Source organism: Pezoporus occidentalis, unplaced genomic scaffold (assembly GCF_034315485.1).
Source record: "Pezoporus occidentalis ecotype Australia unplaced genomic scaffold, CSIRO_AGI_Poc_V1 ctg9, whole genome shotgun sequence".
Lineage (NCBI taxonomy): Eukaryota > Metazoa > Chordata > Aves > Psittaciformes > Psittacidae > Pezoporus > Pezoporus occidentalis.
The window spans coordinates 4,713,960-4,729,588 of record NW_026916262.1 but is presented as its reverse complement, the minus strand read 5'-3'; the positions used below and the strand labels follow the sequence as shown (position 1 = coordinate 4,729,588).

The 15,629-nt window shown below is 41.1% G+C and overlaps 1 protein-coding gene across 2 annotated transcripts in view; it reads right to left on the bottom strand.

The window, feature by feature from the left end:
* Positions 1-2,194, bottom strand: part of SLC25A13 (solute carrier family 25 member 13) — a 100,102-nt gene extending 97,908 nt beyond the window's left edge. Inside the window, exon 1 of one of the 2 annotated variants that reach the window (XM_062605038.1) lies at positions 2,056-2,194. In XM_062605038.1, the coding sequence (XP_062461022.1) occupies positions 2,056-2,067 (12 nt within the window). In that variant the 5' untranslated portion in view covers positions 2,068-2,194. The remainder of the gene's footprint in view (positions 1-2,055) is intronic. The other variant, XM_062605037.1, reaches the window with a different exon arrangement.
* Between the last annotated feature and the right edge of the window lie 13,435 nt (positions 2,195-15,629).

Here is a 15,629-nt window from a genome sequence, read left to right as displayed (position 1 = left end):
GAGCTCAGACTCAGTTATCAGAGTACAAAATGCTACTTACATTTTGCCAGTGACTTCAATAAAAATAGAAATTCATCAGTGTTTAACAGCAACTCTTTCACCTCAGGAAGATAAAAACCCTTGAAGTCTCACAAGGTAACTTAATAATTAATCCATTCTAGCTGCTCCTAGTTCTGCTTTTTTTTTTTAACATAAGTCTCTCAAAACACGTTCAAGCCTGCAGCTAGAAGCCTTCTTTTGAAGCTATGAGGGCTGTAAACACTGCAGTACAAAGTGCTGTATCTCCATCTTGCAATGCACCAAGGATGCTCATGACACTAGTGACAACCCATTACTCTCTTTATCGGGTATTTCTCTGCCAAGCCTGACGTAATCAGAAACCTACGATATTCAATTCAGTTCCTTCTTAACTGTGAGCCTTTCCAACATCTGCTTGTATAGATTCTGGTGATTTGAGCTGTGTCATAAGCCAAGCCAAAAGAAGGACACCATGCAACCATGTAGCATAGTGCACACATTTCTACCTGATTAGACAAACATTTATCACATGTACCACATTTTTAAAGCATATGTGACTAGTGTGGATTCAAATGCATTGCAGATTAAGAACTGCTGCTTGGAGAGGAAAAGATGAGTAACAGGTTCATAAATTCAGTGAATGGAAGACTTTTAAGTCTTTTAGCAACGACAGTTTGGTAAGATGCAACTGATGTGCTGTGTGCATGAACCAGTGGGCAATCCAAAAGAAAAAAAAAAATCAGCAAAGCTAGTCAGGGCAATTAAGATTTATAAATAATACACATAATATTTGGGGATGACTGTTTCATATACCCTAGCAAAGAGGAATCCCATATTGCCCAGCCCATTAAAACAGCACGCATTCCCAATTACCCAAGTTATTAGTGAGGTAGGTGCTGACAGCAGCTCTGTCATGGACTCACCGAGACAGCAGAATGCATGACTGCTCACACCAAGCACACGTGAGGCTTTGCGTTTTTTAGGGAAGTTTTATGATGTTTTCTTGATGCAAGTCTCATCACTGACTCCAGCAAGACCAGGATATGGCTCAATTTAAGTCTCAGTATTCAATAAATGAAAGCCTAGTAGTAAGTTTTGAAACACCAAAACCACACAGAATTTTATCTGCCATTAGAAGTGGAATACCTAACTTTTCATATGGCTTTGATCCAACTAAAGGCTAATTTTATTTTTTTTTCTGAGGTGGAAGTGTGTTATTAAACAACTGATTATAAAGTATTTCAATTAATTTATCCTTCTGAAACAGCAGAAAACCCTAACAGGTATCAGACAGGAGAGCATTAAGAAGCAATACTTTTTGGAAATTATAACTGAATGTGAAAACAGAAGGTAAAAACAGGTATATGGGGAAATGGGAGAAAAAGCAAAAGTGGACCATCATGCTAAGACCTGCAAGGGCGCCAACATCACTACCTATGGCGAGCCCCATGAGGTCCTGACCTGCCAGCCGCTGTCCTAAGGACCTGCATCCTCTCCTCAAAAAAATAGGTGTGCACATAACACATACGGATATATATGTTTATACATGTCTACACTGTGTAAGTATGTGTCCAGAGGGGCCTTCACCGAGGCACGGCTGGGCCTAGCAGCGCTCGGAGGAGCTGCCGGCAGGACAGCGTGGGGGCCGCACCGGTGAGGGCCGCCCGGCCCGGCGGGACCAGCTACCTTGCACCCCGCAGGCAGCACCCGCGAACGGTGCATGGCGAGAGGAGCGCAGGCCCGCTCCCCGCGGCTGGCAGGTGGGGATCTCCGCGCTGCCCGGCACCCGGCCCGGCCCGGGAGCCCCTCGGCCCTGCAGCCCACCCGTCTTCTGCCTCCTCCTCCGGGGCCGCGGCGCCGCGAGGAGGAGCAGGCGCCACCCGCCGGGTTTCGCCAAGGACAGGCCCGAGGTCAAACGCGGCGGCCGCCTGCCTGCCTCCCGCCGCGGCCCCTTCCCCGCCGCCAACGGCCGCGCTGGCGCACGCCGGGAGCTCGCCGCCCGCGCCGCCTCCCCGCCCGCCGCCGGCGGTGACTTACCTTGGCAGCCATGCTGTGCCCGGCGCGGCCACCCCCTTCCCGTCCCTTCCCTTCCTCCCCTCCCCTCCCTTCCGACCGCGGCAGGCAGCTTCCCCGCCTGCGCACCAGCCCGCCAGCGCCGGCCGTCACCGCTCTCCCAGGCACGGCCCATTGGCTGCACCGCTCCCGGGCCGGCTGCGGCCCGCGTGATCGCCCGTCCCGGCACGGCCAGGCCCCGCGGCGGGTAGCGGGTCTGCGGTCAGCGGGGCGAGGCGCCGGGAGGTGCGGCCTCAGACAGCAGCGGGCTGATGCCGTTTCGGGGCGGGCATTGCTTCTGCCCGGTGAGGGACACCCGATTTGCCTCGTGTCTTCTCCTCAGCTTATGGATGGTGGCCTGGCATCCTCCGGGTCACCCCAAGGGCACGCGGAGCCCTGAGGGACTCTGCAGCCCCTCTGGCTGCTGGAGAGACCCAAGTGACCGTGTTACCTATTACTGACTTCTATTATTTACGCGAGGAAATGCCTCCGGACACCTGGGCAAGCAGTGGAAGGATGGGAAACGCCTTCACAGAGGTGATGCTGGTGTTGCACCCCTCAGCAAATCCTGCCCAGATCTGTGTACCTCTGTGCAAGTCAGACTGCTGTTTGAGGGATCTTTCATCCAATTACTGTATCCCAAGGCTTTGTTCTAGGATGTCCCAAGAATGAGCCGTGCTTTCAATGCTGGTTTAGGTCCTAACCCAGTGTGAACGTGACACGTAAGCAGCCCCACTAGAGTCCACAGCTGTACCCAGGGTGACCACAAGTATGGCACACTCAGCCTCACAGACAGTCTGCAGACTTGTCTACAGACAGCCTGTCTGCGCGTGTTTGGCAGCATACCACTTGGCACACAGGCTGTGACCAGGGCCCTGCCGATGCCCACTGTGACTGGCCTCAGAGCTTCTGGCTCTTTAGGGGATTTTAGGCTGACCTGAGGTTGGTAGTGTGGACTTGTGCATGTAACTAAAGGGTGCTTATAAGAGTAGCTCAGGGATGAGGTTTTGTGTTTATAATGGGGTATTGAGTTAGTCATAGCTTTGAGGTAGATCTTCCAGCATTTTCACTAAAGAGAGTACCATAAACATATTAAAAAGGTGAAGGATCTCCAAGACAGATCTGTTACATTATAAATAAGAAGAGTTAACTCTTTAATTGTTTTTAATTGTCTTAGAAGGAGACAGTATAGAAATGGTGCAGATTCATAAATGCATCTGCCCACTATAAATCTTTGCAGGATGGATCTTTTTATGTTTGCTTTCAATCCAATGATTAAATAACATGACGGCTTTCAGCAATTTGTATAGTCTTCTCATGTTCCTTGAAAGTTTCTTCCATCACTTGCAAGGCCTCCTTCAATTTTAATCAGCCTTCCAATCTGCTTCTTGTAAAAACCCTCCCACTCACTGCATTCTCTTCTGTTTTCTACCTGCCCCACATCCATGTGCCTGCTGCATGTGCACAGCTGTTCCCTGAGACAGCACAGCCTTTTTCTTCTTGCTGCATCTCCCTGACCCAGAAAACAGTCATTAGAGCAAAGCAGACTTGGAGCCTTCCTCCAACCACACCATTTCAAATGAACACGAAAAACAGATTATGTAGTGCCTATCTGCAAACTAGATAAGTAAATACTGTCACCTTGTCATAAATGAATAGATAATAGCAGTCCATTTATAGACAACAGAAAACAATCTTGGATTATTTTAATAATACCACTAAGAAGAGAAAAATGACAGGGAGAAAATAGCATAAGAATTGTCTTAGAATACAAACACAACATTCTGTGGATATACAGAAGCCAGGATATTTAGATATGAGGCTGAAAGTCTGTCCTATTGAGCTTTATTTTTGTGCAAACAGGCTTCAATGGGATTTTTTTTTCCTCGCATATTAATACTGCTAAGAAAATCAGTACAGTTTAGAGCCCAGTCCAACCTGACCTTGACTGTTTCCAGGGATGGGTATCTACTACCTGTTTGGGCAACCTGTTCCAGCGTTTCACCACCCTCACTGTAAAAACTTTTTTCCTTATATCTAGTCTGAATCTACCCATCAGGTTGGATGGGGCTCTGAGCAGCCTGGTCTAGTTGAAGATGTCCCTGCCTACTGCAGGGAGAGTGGACTAGATGACCTTTAGACATCCCTTCCTGTATTAAGTCTAAATCAGCTTAATTTCCCAGTCTTCAAGAGCTCCAGCTGCCCCAAGTCCTGCCTTCAGCAGTGCCTTGGTCCTGGCAAGGACCTTAGCCATTGACTAGCTTACATGAAAACCTGAGTGCAATCAGCATAAAGGGTTTGGCCTGGCAGGTCTTTGACCATGTCCAGGTTCTTTATCTTCATAGGAAAGGCAGTGAAGACTACTGTTCACTTTTAAAATGGCATGCAATATGACTGCGGTAGATTACAGCACTCTCTTTGGCTACATAAGCAACTTGTTTTCAAAGTCCGCTGTTGGCTGAGGTTAGGTTCAGGCCCATGTATCATACTCCTTTCAGTATGTGTTAACCACAAAGCCGTAGACTGCTCTGGGGAATAAGGGAGGAACATTTTTCATTCTTTCTAGTGAAGCTGTGTCATTGTGCAGAGGAGAATCCAAGAACAGCTGGACTGGAGAGAAGCATGACTTTTTTATGTTAAACTGCAAGGGGATGAGTTTAAAATTCTGAGTCAGTTTTCATTACGAAACATATAAACATTTCTTGGAGAAGTTAGGAGGTTGTGTCTCCTCAACCAACATCTTTGTCTTACACATAACACTCAGAAAACTGAGTGCACTTTCATTCCAGGACTCCCCTCTGCAATGAGAAATGACCTAGAGTTAGCTCCTCCTTGTGCCGTCTTCTTGTTTGTAAATGTGAGAACAGGTTTTGCAGGACGACCTGTAGCTTATTACCAAAATAAGCCACAACCTAGTATCTGGACACTGTCATTGAGGTGAAAAATCAGGCTTTGACTATTTTCATGTAGAAGAGAGAAAGATAGCTGATTCACAGCTTGGTGTTTTAACTATTAGGGTACTGTATAGCAAAGCAACTGTATCTCAGTAGGTACGTACGATCTTTGTTGAGCTTGTTAAAGATTAGCCTGGGGAGACTGACAGCCTGGGGCTCATGATTTTTAGCCTTCATAAAAGGCTCATAAAGGATCAGCATTTTTCTGTTGACTAGTATAAGGAAGAGCTCAGAGTACTAGCAATTTTGGGTCTTGTTCTGACATTCATAACTCCTATGATTTCTCTTACAATGATCTGGATTCTGCACTGACAGATGTCTGAAATGTAGGCATTGCAGTATGTAGCTTAAAGGCAAGAAAATGTCTTCCTGGATCTGGAACGGTCTGAGGACATCTGGAGAGATCTGGAAAGAACTGGATCTGGAATGATCTGAATGCACCTTGTACCTTGGTGAAAGGCTGAGGTAAAGCAAAGACTGACCCAAGACCCACAAGACTTACGATAGTACCCAAATTATTGAGCTGTTTTCCTCAGTATACCTTCTGTCTGCCCCACAACGTAGTAACTGTCTTCCAGGGAGCTTTTTTGTGTTATATGGATAGCGTGCTCTATGATAACTTACCATAAAACTTGCACCAAGTATGTCTTCCTATAAGTGTAGCTTATTGTACAAATAAACTAGTGACCAGTGGGAAAGAGCTGAATGTTTGAAAGAAATGAGCACAAGGTTTTCATGAGCAGATTTTATTTAAATAGTCCTTAAAACTCTGTTGACTCCTCTCCCTCAGTGAAGCCTCAAGGAAAGGCATGAATTAGCATTCCCTTCCTTAGGTCAAGGGTTTGGTTAGGGTTTTCTGTTCTGTGTTTTTGTGTTTAGATTGGGGGGGGAAGTTCTTTGGGGTTTTTTTTTGTTCATTTTTAATAAAAGATGTCTGGCTGATGTGAGTTAGCCCATCAGTTCTAGTGAATCATAGCCAAGAATTTGTGCTCACACAGTAGGCCTAACCCTGAGAATTTCTCTAATAAAATAAAGCATGACTCAGTCTGGATGGATCATTTGCAATTCTTCTTTCTCTATTTGAAGCACAATCACAACAGATCATGATTTCCTCAAATATATTTGCTGGTTTTCTATTATTTTATAACATTGACAATTGTAATTGTTTTGTCTTTTGCCTTTATTTTAACTTATTGCACATATTTGCAATTTAAACCCTGTTGTTTATCTGTGATTGCAGAGGTCAGCCAAACACGATCTTGTTTCCTGTTCCTTAGAACATAAGGTTTTTCAAGTACTTTCACATGCATGACTAAAATTCATTTTCCAGTGGAAAACCAAACGGGTTGTTTAAATAGTTCACAGAAAAGTGAGCATAAAAGCAGCATGTAGAAGTATGAATTCATTTTGAAATCCATACAAATGGTAGCATATTTTCATGGCTTTCCCATCTCAAAGTACAACACTATCCCCCACTGTGTGTATTACGTCTTCAGGAGAGTAGAATTCACAAAGTTGAAAGGAGACAGCTGTGATTCTGTCTTATGGATGATAATAGCATTTACACAGACATTGCTGTTAAAATGGAACAGTTGAAAGCACTTCACAAGGTCTGTGTTTTAGAAATGAATCTGAAATAACTCAGGAAATATTGATGCTGATGATGAATAGAGGGTTAATTCTTCCACTGGGGTAGATCAGTATAGCGGGTAGATCTGTTGCAATTTACATTGGTAAAGCCCAAAAAATAGAGGGGATACATGCCAAACAAAAGATGCTATATTTATTTCATAAGTGAAAAATACTTCATAACTCAGGCACACCATTGGCATGAATAAGTTATGAAAAATCTTCGCAGCCAAAAGAACATAATCATCCTTCATGTATAACAGATTTGTTTATTCTGTAAAGATTCATTTCAGCTGATTAATTATCAGTATCTGCTGATGGTGGAGGTAACAAGCCACCTCTGATGAGAAAATCATTTTAGGACATGCTCAGAATATTTTATCACCTAGCACAAGTTGTGTATGCTTAGAATATTTATCACACTGTGTACTAATAGTGTCACATTTTTAAAGCGAAGTACTGAATGTAAATGGTATTACAGAAACAGGAGTTACCAATATTTTTCTTGGTTTGTCTTTAATAAGGGTAGTACAAAAAAATAAACCACAATAACAGTTATGTTTGCATGTCAAGTGCTGAACTGTGCTGCTGCATTAAATCATTGTTATTCTGAACCGGTAAAAGATTTGCATAAGTGCAAATGCCAGCTCCTAACAATACCATCAGAATTGTTTCTGCTTACACCAGATCCAGTTTGTACCAGCCACTTTGCACGCTCACTGGCCATTATTCACAGATGGAAGTTGACAAGATGGAAGTTTATCAAGGGGTAAATGACCTTTTTCTTGCAATTTTATTTGTTAAATAAACCAAATTGCCACACAAAGTTAAAATGCCAAAAGACGAGTTAGAGCTTCTCAATTCTGAAGCACTTATGAAGAGAAAAAAAAATTAATAAATCTGTCAATCATTGCAAAATAAAGAGCAACAGTAGATCAGATTTTCAACACAGTATATTAATTTGCTATCTATAAAGTTAACCTAGTCACCAAAATGCCGGGAATATGAAGCATTATCCATAACAAGATAGACTGAAATCTGTTAATAAATCCATTTGCCTGAATGTTGGTATATTTGAATAGACACACTACTTTCACTAGACTTTACTCATAGAAGAAAAGAGGCATCATTTGCTAGTGTAATAGTGTGTCTGTAAAGTGTAGGTATGAATATCTGCACACACTGATCATACATTGTGTGCAAGAGTTCAGCTGGATTTTAATTAGCCAAGACTTTGCAGGAAGTAATAGAACCTCTGCGAAGTTTTGTACAAAGTTTTGTACAAAGTACTGAGTTTCTCTTAGCTTCAACAAACTTATGTGTGTCAAAATACAAATATTTGGTCATCTTGAAACTCACTGTTTTCTTTCATTCTCTAGCCAAAACTCATCATTTTTTATTTTCCACAGAGATACAACTTTTATTAGCTAATAGCTATTAGTACACATTTCCAGAAGACCCACAATGAGCTAATCTTTTTCCATCGCTGAAGAAAGATGGTCTAGTTTAAAATCCCATAAAGTCAGCTGAAGTTTTCCCTCCATTTCAGTGCTTTGCTTAGACTCTAAGGATGTCACCCACCTAGGTGTTTACAGCTCTAGTTACCAGTGTGTGACAGCTATTGGTATTTGCATTGTTAAAACAAGCAGAATAAAGACAAAAGTTCAAAAGGTTTTTAATGACTTACAAGACTGAAAGCATTGATAGCAAGTGTTTGCCTACAGAAGATGATACCTTCTAATTACTCAGAGCACTTGTTTTTAATTTCATTACCAAGAAAAGCTGATCACATTGCTTTTGTAAGTGTCTGGTCAAAAGTCAGCTGTTGGCCAGTTTCAACCAGGCCTGAAAAGTAGCAGTCTCAGAGGGTTTTGTAAAAGAAACAGCAGCCTGGTAAAGAATAAAGACTTCTTACTGCATCCGCTGAAGAACAGACTACACATCTCTTAAGCTCCAAAGAATCCATATCCAAAGAGGGCCTAAGAAAGCCTAACCACAGGGGAAGAAGTCAGCCCAAATACTCTTTTAAACTCCAGAAGAATCCACAGGAAATCAGACTTTCTGGGTTCCTCTGCTTGAATAGCTGCTTGTTTGGTAGATTGTTTCCTCTTTTCTCTTCATTTGGTTTGTTGTTGTTTTCAGTTTGGTTGGAACCAGCCTTGGAGAGGTGGGAAGAAACCATCTGGATCTATGGTTTCATGCTTCAGGCATAATATTTCAAGATGTGCCGTATGATCAGTGGTGACTTAATAAAAATATGTCTTGCAGCTTTTGTGTTCAGTGGCTTAGAGCTTTTCCAGCCAGATGTCCACACTCTACATATCAAAAGGAGATTTTAGAGGCTTTCGGCTAAGTTCCTGAAAGTTGACCTGAGACAGATGTTTTGATTGTTTAGTCCACTATTTCTGTGCGTAGCAAGATTTAAACAACAAATACAGAAAATCCACTGCTATGCTTACTGAAATCAATAGGAAAATTCCATCCCCAGAATATGATTTGTCCTCTATTAGCAATTGTGGGTGATATATGTGGCAGAGAAGAATTCATTCAGCTCTTCTTTTCCACTGTTTCTACTGCAGTAACAGATGTGAGTCACCAAAGTGTCCTTTTCCAGGGAAAGAGAGAAAAACTTGCAAAAGGGAAAAAGTGTTCATCTCTACCATGGTAAGGAGAGCCACTTTTCCATTACTGCTTTGGTTGTTTATATTAATATAGAATGGCTTAAAGTGCCCATCATTGAAATGTTCATCACCCGGTGAGGGAATCCATTAATTTAGTCTTCTGTAGGAGCATCACAAAAGTAGTCATAAAATGCACTGGAGTCCTATGTACTTTCTTCTTCTCGTATTTCCCTTTCAGTGCAGAGCATGTGCAATCACTGCAAGGCTCATTACTAGATCCAGCCAGATAACGCAAATAGGTAGTGTATATTGACTGAGAGAACACATGAAACTTTTGCTGAACCCTCAGCCACAACAGATACTAAAATGATAACCAGCACAGAAGAGCTACAGGTTGGTTATTCTTCCATAAGAGACTGGCACTTTCTTTGAGTGTGGATCTACTCTCTTGCATTTTGCCTCTTTAAGAACATAGCAGTTGCACCTGAAGAACATTTGGAACTTCGGAAGAGTATTGATGACTATTTAATTGTATGGCTTGTTGGGGAGTTGTGGCTTTAGGAGACTCCTGAAGAAGCCTCTAATGTTATATTGTTCAGAAACTTATACAGAATAGCACTTAGCAGCTGGAACTCTGATACTGAATGAAACACATCTGTCAGACTTCTTGACTCTAGGTGGTTGCAAAATGCAATGCTTATCTCTCACTCTGTCAAGCTTGTATTGGTTCCGAAGAAGCTCCTAGGTATATACTGAAGATTCTAGCCTTGTTTATTTAGTATTTGACCTTAAAAACTAAGCAAACAACCTTCTCTGTATTCCTTTGTTGTACTTGATATCAAGTAGGAGACCCATATCCTGAAAAGGCTGGGCATGAGCAGAAAATAACCTTCAGCTCCAGAACATACTCTCCTTTCTATTCTGAAAGGCCTGAGTTTGCTAACCTGCAGTGCCTGTTGCAGAGCCTGTTGTTCAACACTTTTTGGACAAGAACTGAGGAGATAAGTTCTTATCATTTTTTGTGGGATTGTCTATATAATTTTGCATTGGCATATTTTAAGTGAAGCTTAATGAAACAAATCTTTTGAGAGTCTTATTAGTCCAAGTTGAAGTATTATATCTGGAGGAAAGAAATATTCCACGAGTGATTAAGTTGAGCTTGAGCATCTAAGATACCACTGTATATTTCAGTGAGGAACTTCAGATACTTAGGTCGAGCATCCCAATAGTTAAGCTTTCAATTTTCCTTCAGGCAGATCTATATTCTTGCTGCTAAAATGAAAGTTACTCACTTTGGTGCAACCAAGTTTGAAATGCATATGTAAATCATTAACACAATCATTACGTGGTCTAAGGTTGATATATGGAATCTGTTAATCATTACTTGTCAGCTACTTTCTGCATATCAGAGGGGATTCTAAGTACTCCTGCCAGCTTTTCAGAGGTCAGTACCTCCACCTCTCTTTGCATAACTAACCTGTATCCAGCTTCTGTTAGAGGGTCTGAAATGTCTAGTCAGGTCTTTTCGTAACCTGCCTAGTACTACAGAAAGAGATAGATACCCTAAATTCTCTGTCTCAGATCCATTAAATGATTGGGAATGTGATCCCAAAGCTGTTTTTTTTTTCATTAATAGAGTCTGGCGGCACTGCAACTCCATAGAAGCGTCCCTATACAGCTCTGCAGGCATTCAGGGTGATGTATGCACTCCTGTCCTTACCTGGCCTGTTTCTGTTAGAGCAGAGCAGCTTAGTTCATAGTTCAGCCAAGGTTTTATGGGCCAGGGATTAGCACTGCCTCAGAGGGCTTGATCCATCATGGACTTTGGACACTGAACAGATTTTCACACAATGTGGTACATGACAGCTTGTGAAAGCTTCAGAAATACCTGCAGAAGGAAATTGCAGTGCCCCCCCCCCCCCCCCCCCCCCCCCCGGTTGCTTGGTGGCTGCTGATTTTATTTATTCCTAACTCATTTTGCTCTGGTGCAGGAAATATCTTGGTCTTTCCCCAACAGCTACTCTTTATGAAACCCCATATCTGACCAATTGCCTTTTTCTTCTTGGTGCCAGTTTCATTATTCCTGCCTCTGAGCGGCCTTCCCCACTCCGACTCACTTCTGATCCTGGTATTTGCAACCTCATTCCTTTTCAGTTGATCTGGTTTCCTTAGCCCAGTGATTGAAGTCCTTTGCCATTCCCTTTACATCTTTTCAATGACTCCTCTCCTTCAGACTCAGTTTTCTTACCTCAAACTCTGCTGCTGTTTCCCAACACATCGGTTCTGAGTTGTTTCTTTTGTTCCCTAAATAAGCCATTTATCCTCTGTTGTTTACTGGAAGCAGAAAAGAAACTCTCTAATTTCAGTTTGGATCTCAAGTGCTGCATTAGCCAACAGCAGCAAAGAACAATCATTCCATGGAAATGCAGAGAGCCTACATCCTTCCCCTGCAGGCTCAATGTAGAACAAATATTTTAAGAATTTAGCTACCAACCCTGACCAAACCATTACTGCCGATCTGCAGATTTCACATTTTCCAAAGTTTTCAAAATCTTGTCCAAATTAAGTCGTTTTACTGGCATGTGGTACTAAAGCACATCCTTAATACAAGCATTAAATGTGTATTAGTTTTCGTGCATGTATTCCAAAGTATGGTGGATGCCACAGGTAACTTTCTGAAAATTCCATGCCATTGAAAACACATTCTTTGCATCTTGTTCTTCAAAATGACTGCATCGGTTTTTCTAAAACTCTAAAAAAGTCACGGTAAGCCAGCCAGTAACCATGGAATATTGTGGCCCAGAGTGATGGGTTAATCTGTAAGCAATAGAAGACAAGATCTTATAATGGAAAATGCCATAAAAACATCTATATTTTATCTCCAATTGTATGATGGATAAGTTGTTTGTATAATCTTTTTTTTTTTTTTTTTGCTTTATTGCATTCTTTTCGGTTTTTGAGACACAGAATGTAAGTAGGTACAATTAGAAACAGTACAACAGCAGAAAAATAAGTGTGATTGCTTGTTGTATCAAAGGGCTAGATGAGAGATTCCACTTGCTTTGAAGAAAAGGACAGGTTACACAAAGTAGCCCAGAGAAAGAGCAGTTTTCTTGTGGTTTTTTTTGTTTTGTTTTGTCAGAATTAAAATGCTTTGTATGTTCAGTCTTCTAGAAAAGTAAATGACTTCACAGAATGGGCTGTGTAGACAGTCTTGACATCCCTTGAAACAATCATTGATCAGACACTGTAAAGTCTCAGAGGTACATTTGTCCTTAGAGAATGACAGAAAATTAAAACACATTAAGAATATTTACTTTGCAAGACAGAACCAAAGATTCTGAAGCAAAATGGTTTTTGAGATAGTTGTAGGAGTACTTGTGTAATAATCAAAAGCTTTCCAACTAGAAATGGGATTTGTACAAATCACTAGTTTCTTTGTTGCCTTTTGCTTCAGCTGGCATCCAGTTGTATTGATGTAGTTGTTCTTAATTTAGAACTAATTGTAGATGTAGGGTGCAAATGGGTTACAAACCTATATTTGCAAATGCAAAAGAGGTATCAATTCTACACTGCTGGGGGAAATAAAAACCACTTACTTGAGTACAACTTCTGGTTAAAGTTATGATCCCAGATTTAAAAACAAAATCTCATGGACTGCATATGCTATTTCAACACTCATGTTTTAGCAGTGTTATGTAGGGATACAATGTTTCTTAATGGTTTTATCACAGAATTCATTCCTCATGATGATCAGTACCCTAAAGCATAATTAGCTTTGTAGTTGAAAGTGGCGTAGTCCTGAATTTAAAAGTTAGTGTTAGAAAGAATCACAGATCCCACCTTTAGGTTTGCACAATCCTCTTGCTGAATAAGTAAAAATAAAAATAGATTGCATTGACAATACACACCATTTTTAGTGGGAACTGACATTTCACTGTGCTGCAATGTATTCCTACAGTTCTCTGGAGTGGAAATCACATATATACAACTGTTTTCATTTGATGCCTGGGAAGAATTCTGAGTTCAAGCTGCAGCAGCCAGGCTGTTTAGCTGAAAGTCGAGGTAAAAGATTTTGAATAGATGCACAAAAAAATTATAGTTAAAAGCTGCTGCTGTTGAAGAACAAAGTTAGCCAAGAATAAACCAAAGGCTGACCTGAAAGGTTTGATTTCTTAATTACAGATCAATTAATTATAAATTGTTAATGTTCACTACTCCTCAAGAAACAAAACAGTGCTCTTATTTTAACCTGAAGGCATCGTTAACTGTAAATTGTAGTTCTCATTAACGCAAAGCAAATGCAAAAGTATTCTTCCATTACAGATATCTATTGATAGTTCTGAGAAAATCAGTTTATCTTCAGTGCATCACCTTCAGTGAAAAGGACCACTTTTCAAGCTGAAGGACATTCCTGAATACTTTTCTTTTTCTTCTGTTTTTCTGCAACCGTTTCTGTACAGCTGTGATATTTTTAAGCTGCAGATCTCCAGTGTTGTTTTCCAAGGGAAGCTATTTTCATGGCCTGAGTGAGTGAACTGTGCAAAACAGTCCACAGAGCAGGAAAAGGAGAATGAGCATCGGAAGGAAAACAACCACAGCTATGAACAACAATTGCAATGAATGAACCGGGGGAGTCTGAGGTTTTGTGACTCTCTCAAACTAGCCTTTAGAAAGCAAAAGTGGATTCAGGTCACAAACATGTTTACTCACTGGGACAGTTTTGCGATGTGTGTTTTCCTTAAGGTCCCAGGCAGGCAATTTCTGCCAAAGGGTGTATGACAGCATAAGGAATGCTTAGAATTTTGGATTTAAAGATACGCACAGCAAGACTTTGTTAAGGAAACAACTCATTCTCCAGAGCAGATCTAGTGGCCTTGATTCATGTGAATTAACATCCTTCTGAAATCAACAGGATTATTTGCTGGAGTGGAAAAGACTCTAAAATAAAATGGGACATTGATTCAAAACCTGTATACAGCCTACAGCTTTAAGTAAAGCTGATATTTGCCCACACTGTGTGTTCTGGCATTTATAGTAGTTGACCACTAGCTATGAAAATGCCGTGACAGGGGTATCCTCTTCATCTTCACTCATATGTCCTTCACTCATGTCATACCATAGTTGTAACCGATTCAGGAAGCAATTTTCAGAAGTGTGTCTCCTCAACTGAATAACCACAAATTCCAGCATCTCTCTGATGATTTGCTGTGAGCTTTGCTTAGACAAATCCACATTCATATGAAGGATCATGTCTGCTTGTCTAAAAGCTGTCTGTTGTAAATCCTAGAAAGTGGAGATAGCAATGACTATTTAAGCCATTTGCATCCAAAGGATGGGACCACCCTATTCAGTTTCTTAGTGGTTTGTCTAGTCCAGCTGGAATGGATTCGAGTGATACAGATGTCAACATTTACCTTAGAAACTGGTAAGAAATTCTGCTATTAGGAATATATTCATAATATTACACCTAAATTTTCTTTTGTTTATATCTGCATTTCTTTTGCCTGTTTCCAGCTATGGCTAGCTGAAACAAGACCACAGGGATTCCTTTTTGAAGTAGAAAAAGGGGGAAGAGGACATGTGCATGAAGGAAATGGTGGGGAGATCCCTTCAGAAGTTTGACTCCTTAGGGTCTGTGGGAAACAGGAGTGATGGTGAGCAGGAGGAATGTATTTTAAATGCTGGTCTGTGTACTTCCTCTCTCTCTGTAAAGGCTTTCTCACTTTGTGAGATTAAAAGAAATGCAGAAAATCGTTGTGAAAAGGTACCTGCTCCTTTTAGCCCACTCCATCTCACGTAGAGTCCTTAGACTGCTTTCAGCATCCTGCTAGAAACATCAAAGTCTGCCAGGGAGAAAACAGAAAGCAGAAGCAAACAACATGGAAGGTTATTAAGAATGAAAGCAGATAATAGTCCATATAATATATCTGGAATTATAGCAGTAAACCATTCTGGCATATCTGATACAGTTATATTTGTTGATATCTGACTGTGGATATCATATCATATTTGATTTCCATCATGTCAGTCGCAAAACACTGATCCAGAAAAGCAAGCAAAAGTCAAGGTTGTTAGAGGACTGAAAAGAGTCTGAAGGGACAATAAAAACAGCTGAAGGTATTCATTTCACAAAGGAGATGGTTGTTATATTGTAAGAAAAGGATTGTTGCAGAAAAAAACATGATTTGGTAGTCTCTTCTTTCTAAAAAATGCAAGAGCATATTGACTTTCAAAGAAATTGAAAGGTAATAAATCTAAAACTACAAAAAGAGATGCCCTTTTCCATTGCACATAATTGCATTTTGGAACACACCACTACAAAATGCTGCTGCATTAAAGTACTCAGTAAAAG